We start from the raw sequence: 12,172 nt of genomic DNA on the forward strand, positions 1-12,172 counted from the left end.
ATATTAAGTAAATGACAAGTTGCCAATAGATTCTAGACTGTCAGTATCTTCACATATTGCTTACCTGTTTTTCCTTGTTTAGAGATTCTTCTAAGCTAAGAACCATAGCTCGATATTGTTCCACATTACTAGAAGTTGTCTTGAGTCTTTCCTTCAGGTCATTAATCTGCTCTTCAGCTTGCCTTAACTGACTTATAAGGTCATCAATGTCTTCTTTAGTAGTAGACTGGCCTAAAATAATGATATTTAAATTTAATGTAAAAAATAACCAGCATGTCATTTACAGATATTTCAGGATACAATTCAAGATATATTAAATACTAGTATGTGGTTCACAACTATACAGTAAAATCTACAGAGATAAAAATGAAACAAAAACTAAAGAAGCTTACATTCTTCTGGAAATAGTCCCTCTATGATGGCTCAATGTTTCCCTCTTTGGGATGGTCTCTTATACCTTTTAAAAATCCAAAATACCACTGAAAACCTACCTTAATCACCTTTGCGCTTCCTTTTAAATCTATTTTTAGATTTTTAAAATCTTTAAATCTATTGTGCTTATATATAACATAGTTAGCATGAATATTTGTTTTGGGGTCTTACTCTCCTATCTTTCCCACTCAACTTGACTATTAGCTTCACAAAGGCAAGTTTGCCATTATCTCCTCTTAATACCAAACATAAAAGTGGTACATAAAAAAGTGCTTCAATATGGTCATGTATAGACATTCATTTCAGAAAGAGAACAATGCTCCAAGAGAGAATGACAAAAATTCTTGTGATGTTGAATCTTTAAAATGATAGTGTTTTCTTTGGACAAAACTCCCTTCTGTATTGATTTAGAATCTTGAACCCTAGGGACTACATTTCCCACAATTCCCTTTTCCTTTTCCTGTTTGTGCAGCTACTTATGTGGATGGAGTTTTGAGTTCCCGTTTTCTGCCCATGCAGGCTCTCTGGGTCATACTAGGGGGAAGGAGGGAGGGTTTTGGGTGCTTGCTGGAGTTTTTTTAATTCCTCTGTGCTCTAAGTTGATTTAATAAACAGTATTAAAATAGAGTATTGAAAATTAATTTTAATCTTTACACTTCCCTAACAATGCATTACTCCCACAGGCACATGAAAGTCAGCCCCAGCTCTCCCCATTTCCCCATTCCATTCAATCCTATCCTTTCATTTTATCTACTATTCTTATCTTGTTAACAAACTTCTCTTAAAGCAGACCTGTGTCCTCCCTCTGTAACTTACTTTTTACCTACTTTCTTTTATTATCAGTTTTTCCTTAACATAAATATTGGGTAAATAATGTTTTGAGATAGAAATTCAAGTATTAATATTTCCTTGAAAAAGCCCTTATCCAGATGGAACCTCTCAACAACTCTCTCAGCCTACTGAGTCATTAACAATCCACCTTAAAATCTTAAGTTATATTATTTAGTGCTAAAAGGTATTTCCAGGGTAATTCAAACCAACCTCTCCCCATACAGCCTGCTGATGTGGAAAACTAGTCTAACAAGTCATTTTGGCCAGCAGCATTGACCATATTGATTTATACGTGTCCATTTACTTTAGCTTAAAAAAAAAATCCTCAGCGACCACTATTTAAAGATTTTTATTTGCTTTGTGTACTTCTCAATGTGAAGCAAAGCTTCCTGAAATATTATCTTTTACCTAGGAATTTCTCATTAATAATACGGGTTATTCAAAAAGTTGTAAGGGCAGTTTTAGGCTTTAATAGCTTAAAACTACTAAGATTTTTGGACTACCCTACAGAGAGGAAATACCACTTCACTGGAAAAGTTATCAATTACCTTTAGTGTTTTTTTAATTGACTCAATCATTCTTATCAATGACTGTCCTTACCAAATGGTATAATGGTCTTAACGCGAATATAGTTCCACCACTTATTCCCTATGTAGTGTGACCTTGAGCAAATCACTTTATTCTGGGCTTGAGTTTCCTCACAAATAAACTGAAGCTGTTAGAATGAAGGATTTCTGACATTCGGTTAGATGCTTTCAACAGTTGGAAAACATGGAGCATATTAAGTTGATCACTCGGGACATGTTAAAGACCTATAGTCAACTTCCCAAAGAGGATCAAATGGATTAAGAATATAAACATCATTTGGTTCTGATTTTAATGCCAGGATGAAAAAATATTCACAAGAATTAAAACTACCAACTTAATGCTCTAGAAATTCTAGTCAGCATTTCTTTTCTTCTCTAGAATTGACCAGTCTATAATGCAGTTTTTGCATGCCAGATATTGTACAGATCATAAATATAGTTTACCTTTTCCAAGAGCTCTCTGTGCTGACTGGGAAGCAAGCTGGGCTTCAATATTACTGAGCTGCTGTTTCAATGTAACTATTTCTTTCTGAGCATTTTTTAACAGTTCTTTTGTATTAAGGTGACGGTTTATTTCAGTCTCCAGCTGTCTCTTGGTATCTAAAAGCTGAACCTGTAAAAGATGATATAAATACCTTACTATAACACACCAAATTTCAAGAATGTTCTGGTTTAAACCAGATATTCTCATGTTTCCTTTCCTGTGATCACTTAAATGGCTGAGAGAAAACACTTAAAAATAAACATTTATTAAGCACTAAAGTACTGGACTAGATGATGGCAGTATAAAGATGAAACAAAGGGGCAGCTAGGTGACTCAGTGGATAAGAGAGCCATGGCTAGAGTTGGCAGGACTTGGGCTCAATTCCTACCTCAGGTACCTCCTAGCTATATGACCCTAGGTAAGTCACTTATTAACCCCAATAGCCTAGCCCTTACCACTCTTCTGCCTTGGAATTGATACTAAGTACTGATTCTAAGACAGAAAGTAAGGGTTAAAAAAAAAAGATGAAATAAAATTCAACCCTTGTTATCAAGTTTACAATCTATCAGAAGGGAACATGGACATGGATGAGTACAAGGAGAATGATTATACAAGTTATAGAAGTTGCAATAAGAGAGACTACCAGAAAATGTTATGAAAAATTTGAGTGACCAGTGATATTTTGGGGAAATCTGTAATGGCTTCATATAGACCAATAGCTCATTTGGTCCTTGAAGACAAGGGTTTCAAAAGGCAGAGGATGAAGGGGGGAAATCACTCTATAGTATGGGAAATATTTATTTATAAAGTCAGTGAGGAAAGAAAGAAGGAAGGAGGAGCTTAGGGAATGATAACTCAAACATGAAGGTGGGAAATATTATGAGCTAAGTTAGACAGGTAATTTGCAGTCAGGGGCCCAAAGAGTCTAAGTGCCTTGCCTAAAGTTCACACAGGCAGAAATCCACCACAACAATTATCTATTCAAATATACTCACATCTTGATTTCTTGTAAGTGTGTGTCTTTGTTCTACTTCATTTTCTAACTTCTTCTTTAGTTGAGCTATCTCACGTTCAAGTTTTTCTATCTGGTTATTAAGTCTCTGTTTAGTTTCTGTTTCAGATCTCTCAAGTATTCCCTTAAGAAAAAGAAAGATAAGGCTTTAAAAAAATTAATAAATAAAAACACATGTATTCAGCACCTATAAAGTGTGAGGTAATGAGAATGTGAAGACAATAATGAAATTAGTCCCTGAGCTTAGAGCTCATATTCTATTGATAGAAATATGTGCACATACAAAAATTTAGAAAAAAACTAAATCAGGGGAAGAGAAGTGAAGATAGAATATGGAAAGAAGTCAGTACATGATACCTGAGGCTTAAAGAAAGCGAGAGTTTCTAAGGGGCATTGTGAAGATCAACAGAATTTAAAAAGTTCATTGAAAGAATCATCATAAGCTCTTTAGTCTAGCACAAAGAAAAGGTTACTAACAGAAGTATTTTTAAAAAACAAAAGTACATACTTACTTGAACATTCCAAATACCAGACTACCTATACTAAGAAATTATTTTCAGAGTTTTCTCAAAGTGAAGCACTATGTATGTAACTACAAAAGAAAATTCCTTTACTTTAAAACTTTAAAGTTTTGCGATCATGTCAATGAAAAAAAAATTTGTTACTGGTCTTATTTTGAAGGAAAGATAAAAAATTTCAAGTCCCGGAGACTATTAAATAGCACATTTCTTTCATAAGTTAGAGATAAACTTCTGAGCAAAACATTAAGAGTCCTTTTAAAGTTTTAATCAGAAAAATAACATTTTAAGGTGTCAAACTCCATGTTTATTAAAACAAATCTAACTCATAAGAGTGGTATTTTGTGAATAGCCTCCTAAATTAGGTTTCTAAAATTTTTTGTGACATGGACCCCTTTCACAATCTGGTGAAGCTCAGACTCCTCAGAATAATGCTTTTAAATGCACAGAATAAAATAATTTTATTTACAAAAGAAAATAAATTTAATTTATTTAAAATGAAGTTACTAAAATGTTTTTGAAGTTGATCCAAAACTCCCTACCCAAATTTATATATATGTATAAGTACATATATATAAACAAAATATAGGCTGATAATTTTTAATATAATGACATACCCCCGCAACATTTTAGTGGAATACCTGAATTGTTTGCAGATTAGTTAGTAATAAATTTTGTCCTCTTTGCTCAGCTAACAAAGATTCTCGCTGCTGAGAGAGGCGAACTTCTGACAATTTCAACATTTCCTTTTCCTTTTTCAGATTTTCTGCTCTTACCTTAAAAGAAAAAAAACAATGATAAGTTTTATGGGGGGAAAACGGGAAATACAGAATTCAGATTTGTTTTAAGAATAAAATGAGAAATTATAAAATATTTATAAACACTTCATTGCCAAGTCAATATTAAACTTATACAACATTTAAGATTAGCACATGGGACAAATATGGACCAAAAAAAAAATAATAAAACACATTCAATTCAATAAGCATGTTTAGAATACCTAATATGAACTAAATTGAAATCCTATAAGATATTAAGGCACCAAGGAAAGCAGTCCTTTAATTATGATAAACAATTGATGTGGAGCCACTGAGTGCTTCCTGGGGTCAGTGGGGGAATGCCATTAAACAGTTCTCTCCCTAACCCAATTCCATAGGCTATGTATATAGGGATGAAGACAAAGCTAGCAAGTCTTTTTATATCTTCTCTTACCCTATTCCTTAAATTTTCCCAGGATTCTCCGTGTGTATGAGTAAGGCTGGGGGGATGGAAGAGCTGACAGAAAGTAAACCTTTCTTTTGACCCCTCACCTGTCCAGACCCTATAATGGTGCTTATGTCAGTTGGATAAGCCATGAGTCATCAACTACAATCTTTCTAATGAGATGGAAGACCACTAGAACTTACCAATCCTACACACAACTAAGATTGTTCAAGGCTCTCCATCAGCCCTGCAACTGAACTTTCTTATATGTCTTGTCTGGGAGATAAGAGAGACCTTCTTAAGTAGGAATGAGTCACTTTGATAGTTCTATCCCTAGTTTAGCATAGTACTTAATAAATGCTTTCTCTATCCACCCATGGAGGCCAATAAACTTCTTTTTAGAGTACCATGGAATACCAAGAGCCCAGAAGTTTAGAGGTTTTAAAACTACAACACTTACTTATCTCCCTACTATCGGGAGCATGTGTCACAAAAATACTATAAAGATAAATCTGTACTGCTTTAAGCTAGTTCTTTACCTCAATCTGATAGGTGACACTTACTATTCCCAGAAATGAAGTGGGATTTCTATGACTCTAGGACATAGAAATGTCAATAACTTCCCAGCTCTCTTAAAAATAATATATGTTTTTAATCAACAGAATGGAAAATCCCGGAAAAAAGAGAGCATTCAGTTTCAGTTTTTAATTACTTCCAGTCCTCATTCTCTCTCATCTCCCCATATCCAAACTATTGCCAAGGTCTAATGACTTAATCTTTATAACATCTCTTGAATATAGCCCCCCTCTTCCCCCTTCTCCTCTGACACTGCCTCCTCTCTGGTACAGGCCCTCACACCTGAAATACTAATAAAGTTGCTGGTAGAACTATGCGGGTCCCTCTTAGGACACCTTTAAAAATTGAGAACTCGTTCCCCCAAAATGTTGTTTATGTGGGCTATAACTATCAATGTTTATAGTATTAGAAATCAAGGCATTTTGTTATCAGGAAAATAGTTTTGACTGTGAGGACTACAATGGGGTCATCAGACAACACTTTGAGAACAATTCCGCTATACTAATGAAAGCACAGACCTAGTCCTAGTCTCTATCTCTATCTTCCAAAACTAAATAATCTAGGCCTATATGGTAAAGATCATTTGTTATCCATAAACCAGCTCGAAGATCCAAAAATATCCTAAGTTATATCAAGCTGTATGTTAATTTAAAAAAGAAACTTGTCTTTAAAAGAAAAGTGTAAGAGCACTTTTAGTTAAAACCTATAAAAGGAAAATTAATCTCACTTCTGCAACTGCCAACTTTTCATTTGCTCCTCTCAAGTCCTGTGTCATTGTATTGATGATCTGTTCCTGCTTTTGAGTTGTTGCAGTGAGTTTTTGATTCCTTTCTTGTAAGGATGTAATTTCTCGACGGTATCCCTCCACATTATCTTGTAGCATCTCGTAACTTGCATTATAAAAAATAAAAACATGTTAATAATTAGGAGTATTAATAAATTCTAAAACTAAGCATTTAATTCTTAAAATGTCAACTGTTTTTTTATCTAAATAGATTGAAGAAATATATGCCATAAGAGTTCAAAACTAGGATTACTTTTCTCCTAAATCTGTCTTGTATGAAACCAGAATGTAACCTAAGTTACTACGATTTTGCAGTGAATGACTATATATTTTTTTCCTTTTCAAAGAGATCTGATTTTAGGTGGGAAGTCTACGTTTGGACCAAAAGGCTTATTCCTTATACTCCTGTCAGAATAAAAATACAGCAAATGCTCTCTGTCAGTGATGATGAACCTTTTAGAGACCGAGTGTTCAAACTGCAACGCTCATACCCACTTACCCCATACAGGGAAGTGAGGAAGCATTCCCAATAGGCTGCTGGGCAGAGGGGTGGGTGATGACATTTTCTTAGGCATGGTGGAGAAGGGGAGGAGAGCCGCCCCCTCTGGCACACAGGCCATAAGCTTGCCAACATGGCTCTATGTTAAAGAGATCAAACTGGAATATATGTGCAACAAATTTCCTATGAAATTGTAATAACACTTCATTGTGCCATAATAGTAAACTAATCATTTTTAATATATTAAAATCCTTATTATTGATTAGCTAAAAAAAAAAAACACCCCAACAAATCCTAAAAATCCATAGTGAACTTATGCTAGATTCTAATGAAAAAGGCACTCTATATTTCACAATCTCAGAATGAAACTGCAAATTATAAAATGAGTCTTTTAACATAAACTAAAACTAATTTACCGTTTTGAAGCAAAATCTAATTGGGTGGAAATCTTGGTATTCTGCGACCGTAAATCTGTAATTTGCTCTTGAAGTTTCTCAGATTGCTCATTTTGAATTTTATCATTTTCTGCCTTTTCTTTTTTGTAGTTTTCAAAGATTTCCTGCAACTAAATATTAAGAACAATCATTGGCAGATGTTTTAAACTTTCCTTCTTAAAATTAACATTTGCCCCAGAGAAAGAGAAACAAGAGTTATACCTGTTTAAGTGCAGCCCTGGCTTCTATTGCCTCTGTTGACTCAACTGTAGAAATTGGAGTAGGAGTAGAGATTGCCTGTGACACACCTGAAGGATGTTTTGGTGTGGACATAAGGGAAACATCCTCTAAGCTTGAAGCTTCATAAAAATAAAATTAGAATATATACAACTGGTTATCAGCTGTTTTTAAGTTTCTGTATTTACTTCATTATTAAAAAAAAAAAGCAAAAGACACTAATCGTCAAATTACAGAAGTTGGCAGCATAAGTAAGTATCCTTCATTGTTTATTCAGTGAGAGCTGGAGATATCATATGAGTCAAGCTAACAAATCATTTAGGAGCTTATGAATTTTGAAAGCAAAAAATGCAAATGAATATGACTGAGAAAAAACATTGTTAGTATCAAATCTTTACTTAACATAGATTTTAGAAACATACTTAATTTGTTTGCCAAAATATCTGGAAGCTTAAATAACATATGCTAACCTACCTTGCAATGGAATGACAACTCCTGTTGCCTGTGACAACAAAATGCGATACATGTCACGTTGACGGACTATAGAATCAACAAGCTGCATCTGATGGTGTCGGGATTCACGAAGTTGTTCTAATTCAGTGAGAGCACTCTCAAGCTGAATTTGTAGCTCAGAAATTCTATAGGAAAAAAATAATGACATACTTTAGAGAAAATGTCTGTGACTACATAGATAGTTCTTCCAGAAATCAGTACAGGAATTTCTATTATAATATTACATCTATCTTCCTTTGCTAGGGGGTGAGGAAGATGTGTAGTCTAGATAAGACATGGTATATGTGTTCTAGAGTTTATAGAGTAGTAGGTGGACATGAAATACATATGACAATAAAGGATCAAAACAAAATGTGTGGGATTTAATGGGAGAAAGACTGTTTTGTAGGGGCATTTAAGCTTGCTTTTAAAGAATGAGTTAGGTTTTAATGGGATAATGGGGAGAGGAAATTCCAAGCATACAAGAATAGGATATGCAACACAAAATAGAAATCAAATTAATGCTGTAAACAATAGGTAATTTTCAACACAGGAATTTTTTCTCTGGCTACTTTTACTTAATCTAAACAATCTGAATGTTTTGAAAAATTCCATTTAATGCCACTGAGAATCCAAACGGTACCTAGCATTTAGAGGGACCTTTAAACATTAAACATATTATATAATTAATTTTTTATCATATGTGCTATTTATAGGGAATTATGCACATTGATTCCCAACAATCTTTGTCTTTGTATCCTAGGGTCTAATAATATAATGCTTTGCACACAGTAAATACTTAATAAAGGTATGCTGGATCAAATCAAAATTAAATTAAAAAAAAAATAAAATCTAGTTATGCAATACCTATAATATTCTCATCATGTCAGCTTAGTAAACCATAAAAAAAAAAGGAAAGATGATAAGACTGACATGACCAATGATTTATGACAAAGTCATCATGGCTCTTCAAGATCAGTGCTTTCTAGATGAACATCAACTCTTTTATAATTTGTTCTAGAATTTTGTTAGAAACTAAAATGAAGGTTACTGACCCATATTTAGAAAATTCCTTTTAATTTATTGAATTTTTTAATGAAATTTTTTTCTCCTTTTTTTATTGCAAATTGAGACAATATTTGACTTTACACAATCCTGAAGTTCTGTTTCCATTTTCCATGATCATTTAGATATTACAAGTACTTTAACAACCTTATCTGCTGATTCTATTAGTACTCAAAAGATGTAGTTTATCTGGGCCATATGCTGTGACTAAGATGGTCTCTTACTTTATTTCTCTTGTCTCTCAACCCCCTAATTAAACATTCCATCTGTATCAGTTCAAACATCCTTCTCCTTAGTAGCAAAAACAGAAGCTAAATAAGAATGAGACAACTGTCTTTTCAATCATCAGCTACCTTCATCTCGTCTACTTTGTAGAGTATTCAAGTCCTTCTCTGATCCTTTGCTATGGTTTAAAAAACTTTAGTGTAGAGGTGATAGAGAAGGAAGGACAGTAATCTCCGCAGAAAGATTACATTAAAAATAAAATTTAAATAGAAGCTTAATTAAAACCTGAAAGGATTTAAATAGATCAAACCTACCATACATAATTTAGTTGCAAAACTTTAGTCTTGGGTCACATTTATTTTTTATTTTCTCATTTTTATTGTGTATATGAAAATTTTAATGATTTATTCTTTTAATTTTCCTATGGTTAAAACAAAAACCCATGACAAGAGAGAAAGAAAACTCATCATACAAATCATCAAAGGCTGGCCATTTCATTCATTATTACTGCAAAATAAACAAGTAGATTATTTAATGAGCTCTCAACTTTTTACCTTGAAGAAGTTGTTTCTTGTTCTTCTCTTTCTCTTGTCTCCCCAAGCTCCCTAAGTGCTACCAGAAGGCGCTGGTTCTGTTGCTGGAGTTCTTCAATATTCCTATAGGAGACTAGATGCTGTGATATTACTTCAGATGAACTACTAATGTCAGCAGAACTCACTTCTTCATCACGAATTACATGATTACCCCTTGCTTCTTCAAGTTCCATCAAGAGAACTCTAATCTAAGAGAAGATGCCAATGTTATTAAAATACTGCTGTGTTCTGAAAAAAAATAAGATATTTAGAGCAGAAAGCAAATTTTATAGAAATGATTCTCATGTACTTATATGGAAAACTCAAGAGTGGAGGGAAAAAAATTGACCCTAACAACTAGTTAGCACGGTGGGGAAAGCATGAGATCTGCAAAGCAGTAACATCTCGATCTAAAGTAAGCCTCAGTTACTTATTAGATATGTGATTGTGAAGTCATATAACTTCCATGAAGCTCAGTTTCCTCATTTGTAAAGTGGAGTAATAGTGCTACCCCATAAGGATAGGTAAGGATTAAATGAGTTAGCAAATGTAAGGTGCTTTGCAAACTTTAAAATTCTGTTAATATTTGTTATTATAAGTAGTAGTAGTACAGAAATTAAGAACCCAAAAAAGCCTTCCAATTTATCATTTGGATGTTGACATCATAAGGTAAGAGAAATTCTTGGTTAAGTCTATTAAGTCCAAGCAATTCTGATTTAAGTAAAATTGTGCTTAATATCTAAAAAAGTTGTCAACTGCAACTTTCAATTTTCAAGACACTCCAGCAATATCAATAGGATGATATAATATGACAAAGTAACTCAGAAATTAGACACTAATCTTCTAAGAATTTCATTGTTTAGTGCTATTTGATGTAAAGCAAATCAATTCTGATTCCCCCAAATGCAAAGTTTATTAACCAAAGGAACTATTTAAAGGAAATTTTGGGACACTGATCCCAAATGGTGGAATTAGACAAAGACCAAAGGACTAAAATTAAAAATTTCTAACTTGTTGTGAAAGATCTTTCACTTGTATTTCCATTCTTTGGTTGTCTCTTTCAAGCACAGATGAATGTTTGTTAGCTTTATCAGTGTCCTCTTGTAATCGTTGAATTTCCTATAAACCAGAAACAATTTTAAGGGTGGTAAAAATCAGCATTTCTGTGAAGACAAAAATTTTGCTTTAAGAAATCTGGGATTACAATTATTATAGAGTGCTCAGGAACCATATCAGAGTAATATTAAAAATAATACATGAGAATTATTAAAAAGGAAAAACCTTTCTTAAATTAACCTGAGGAAAAAAATTAAATATGTGCTATTGCAACATAACCATTAGCTATCATTTAAAATTGAGTCTAAATTGAGTAACAAATAGGAAAGATAGATCAGTTCATTTTGATCAAAAATTTCACCCCCTTATCCTATATCCCATAAATCCACATAGAATTCTTATATAGCAATAGATAATGGCAGAGAAATATGTTTAAAGCATTATAGTAGTAGACACTGATCTGGATATTATGTGACTGTGAATATCAACATTATGTCAGATTTAATAAAATTATCAATAACCAAAAGAACAATTGAAAGACATATAGTACTCATAATAAACTCTCTTTGAAAACCAGAAAAGGTTAAGTGACTTTCCTAAGGTCACAAAAGGATTAATTAAAAACCCCAGATTTAAACTGTTCCCTGACTCCAAACAGAACATTTTTTACTATATTATTTACTATATAGCCACTGAGCTAGTTGTTATTATTCATTTTTAAAATGAACTAATGGATCATATTATACCTTTAACTGTTCCCCAATTTGGTCCCAAGAAGGGTACACTCACCTTCATTGCTTGCTCAAGCTTAACAGATAAACTTGCCACAGCTTTTTGGGCACATTCATATTCTTCACGTTGACGTTTCAGAATTGGTGCTTTTGCTTCCACTTCTTTTACTATTTCATCTAGATATTTATTAATTCTCTTGTTCTCTAGTTTCTCTAAGAGCAACTGATCTTGTGTTTCTACATATGCATTGTACAACTGTAAAAGAAAATGTACCATATCATGTCTAAGCATAATGTAAAAAGGGGCAAGTAAAGAACATGTTGACCACAAATGAGTTTTAAAAGGAATTTTTGTCACATTGATCAATTAGTCATTTTGCAAAACTGGGTACTTTTCTTCCCCCTTCTACTTTAAGCATGATTTTTTTCTAAGA

At 33.2% G+C, this 12,172-nt stretch overlaps 1 protein-coding gene across 7 annotated transcripts in view; it reads right to left on the bottom strand.

Moving 5' to 3' along the window:
* TPR (translocated promoter region, nuclear basket protein) overlaps positions 1-12,172 on the bottom strand; it is a 94,584-nt gene that overhangs the window by 45,596 nt on the left and 36,816 nt on the right. For all 7 annotated transcript variants that reach the window (XM_016430011.2, XM_056815654.1, XM_007480967.3 and 4 more), the window contains 11 exons: positions 11,797-11,994; positions 10,963-11,070; positions 9,934-10,160; positions 8,072-8,235; positions 7,583-7,719; positions 7,343-7,491; positions 6,371-6,533; positions 4,506-4,640; positions 3,330-3,470; positions 2,295-2,463; positions 65-231 (listed from right to left, as the gene is read on the bottom strand). In XM_016430011.2, coding sequence (XP_016285497.2) covers positions 65-231; positions 2,295-2,463; positions 3,330-3,470; positions 4,506-4,640; positions 6,371-6,533; positions 7,343-7,491; positions 7,583-7,719; positions 8,072-8,235; positions 9,934-10,160; positions 10,963-11,070; positions 11,797-11,994 — 1,758 coding nt within the window. The remainder of the gene's footprint in view (positions 1-64; positions 232-2,294; positions 2,464-3,329; positions 3,471-4,505; positions 4,641-6,370; positions 6,534-7,342; positions 7,492-7,582; positions 7,720-8,071; positions 8,236-9,933; positions 10,161-10,962; positions 11,071-11,796; positions 11,995-12,172) is intronic.

Source organism: Monodelphis domestica, chromosome 2, assembly GCF_027887165.1.
Source record: "Monodelphis domestica isolate mMonDom1 chromosome 2, mMonDom1.pri, whole genome shotgun sequence".
Lineage (NCBI taxonomy): Eukaryota > Metazoa > Chordata > Mammalia > Didelphimorphia > Didelphidae > Monodelphis > Monodelphis domestica.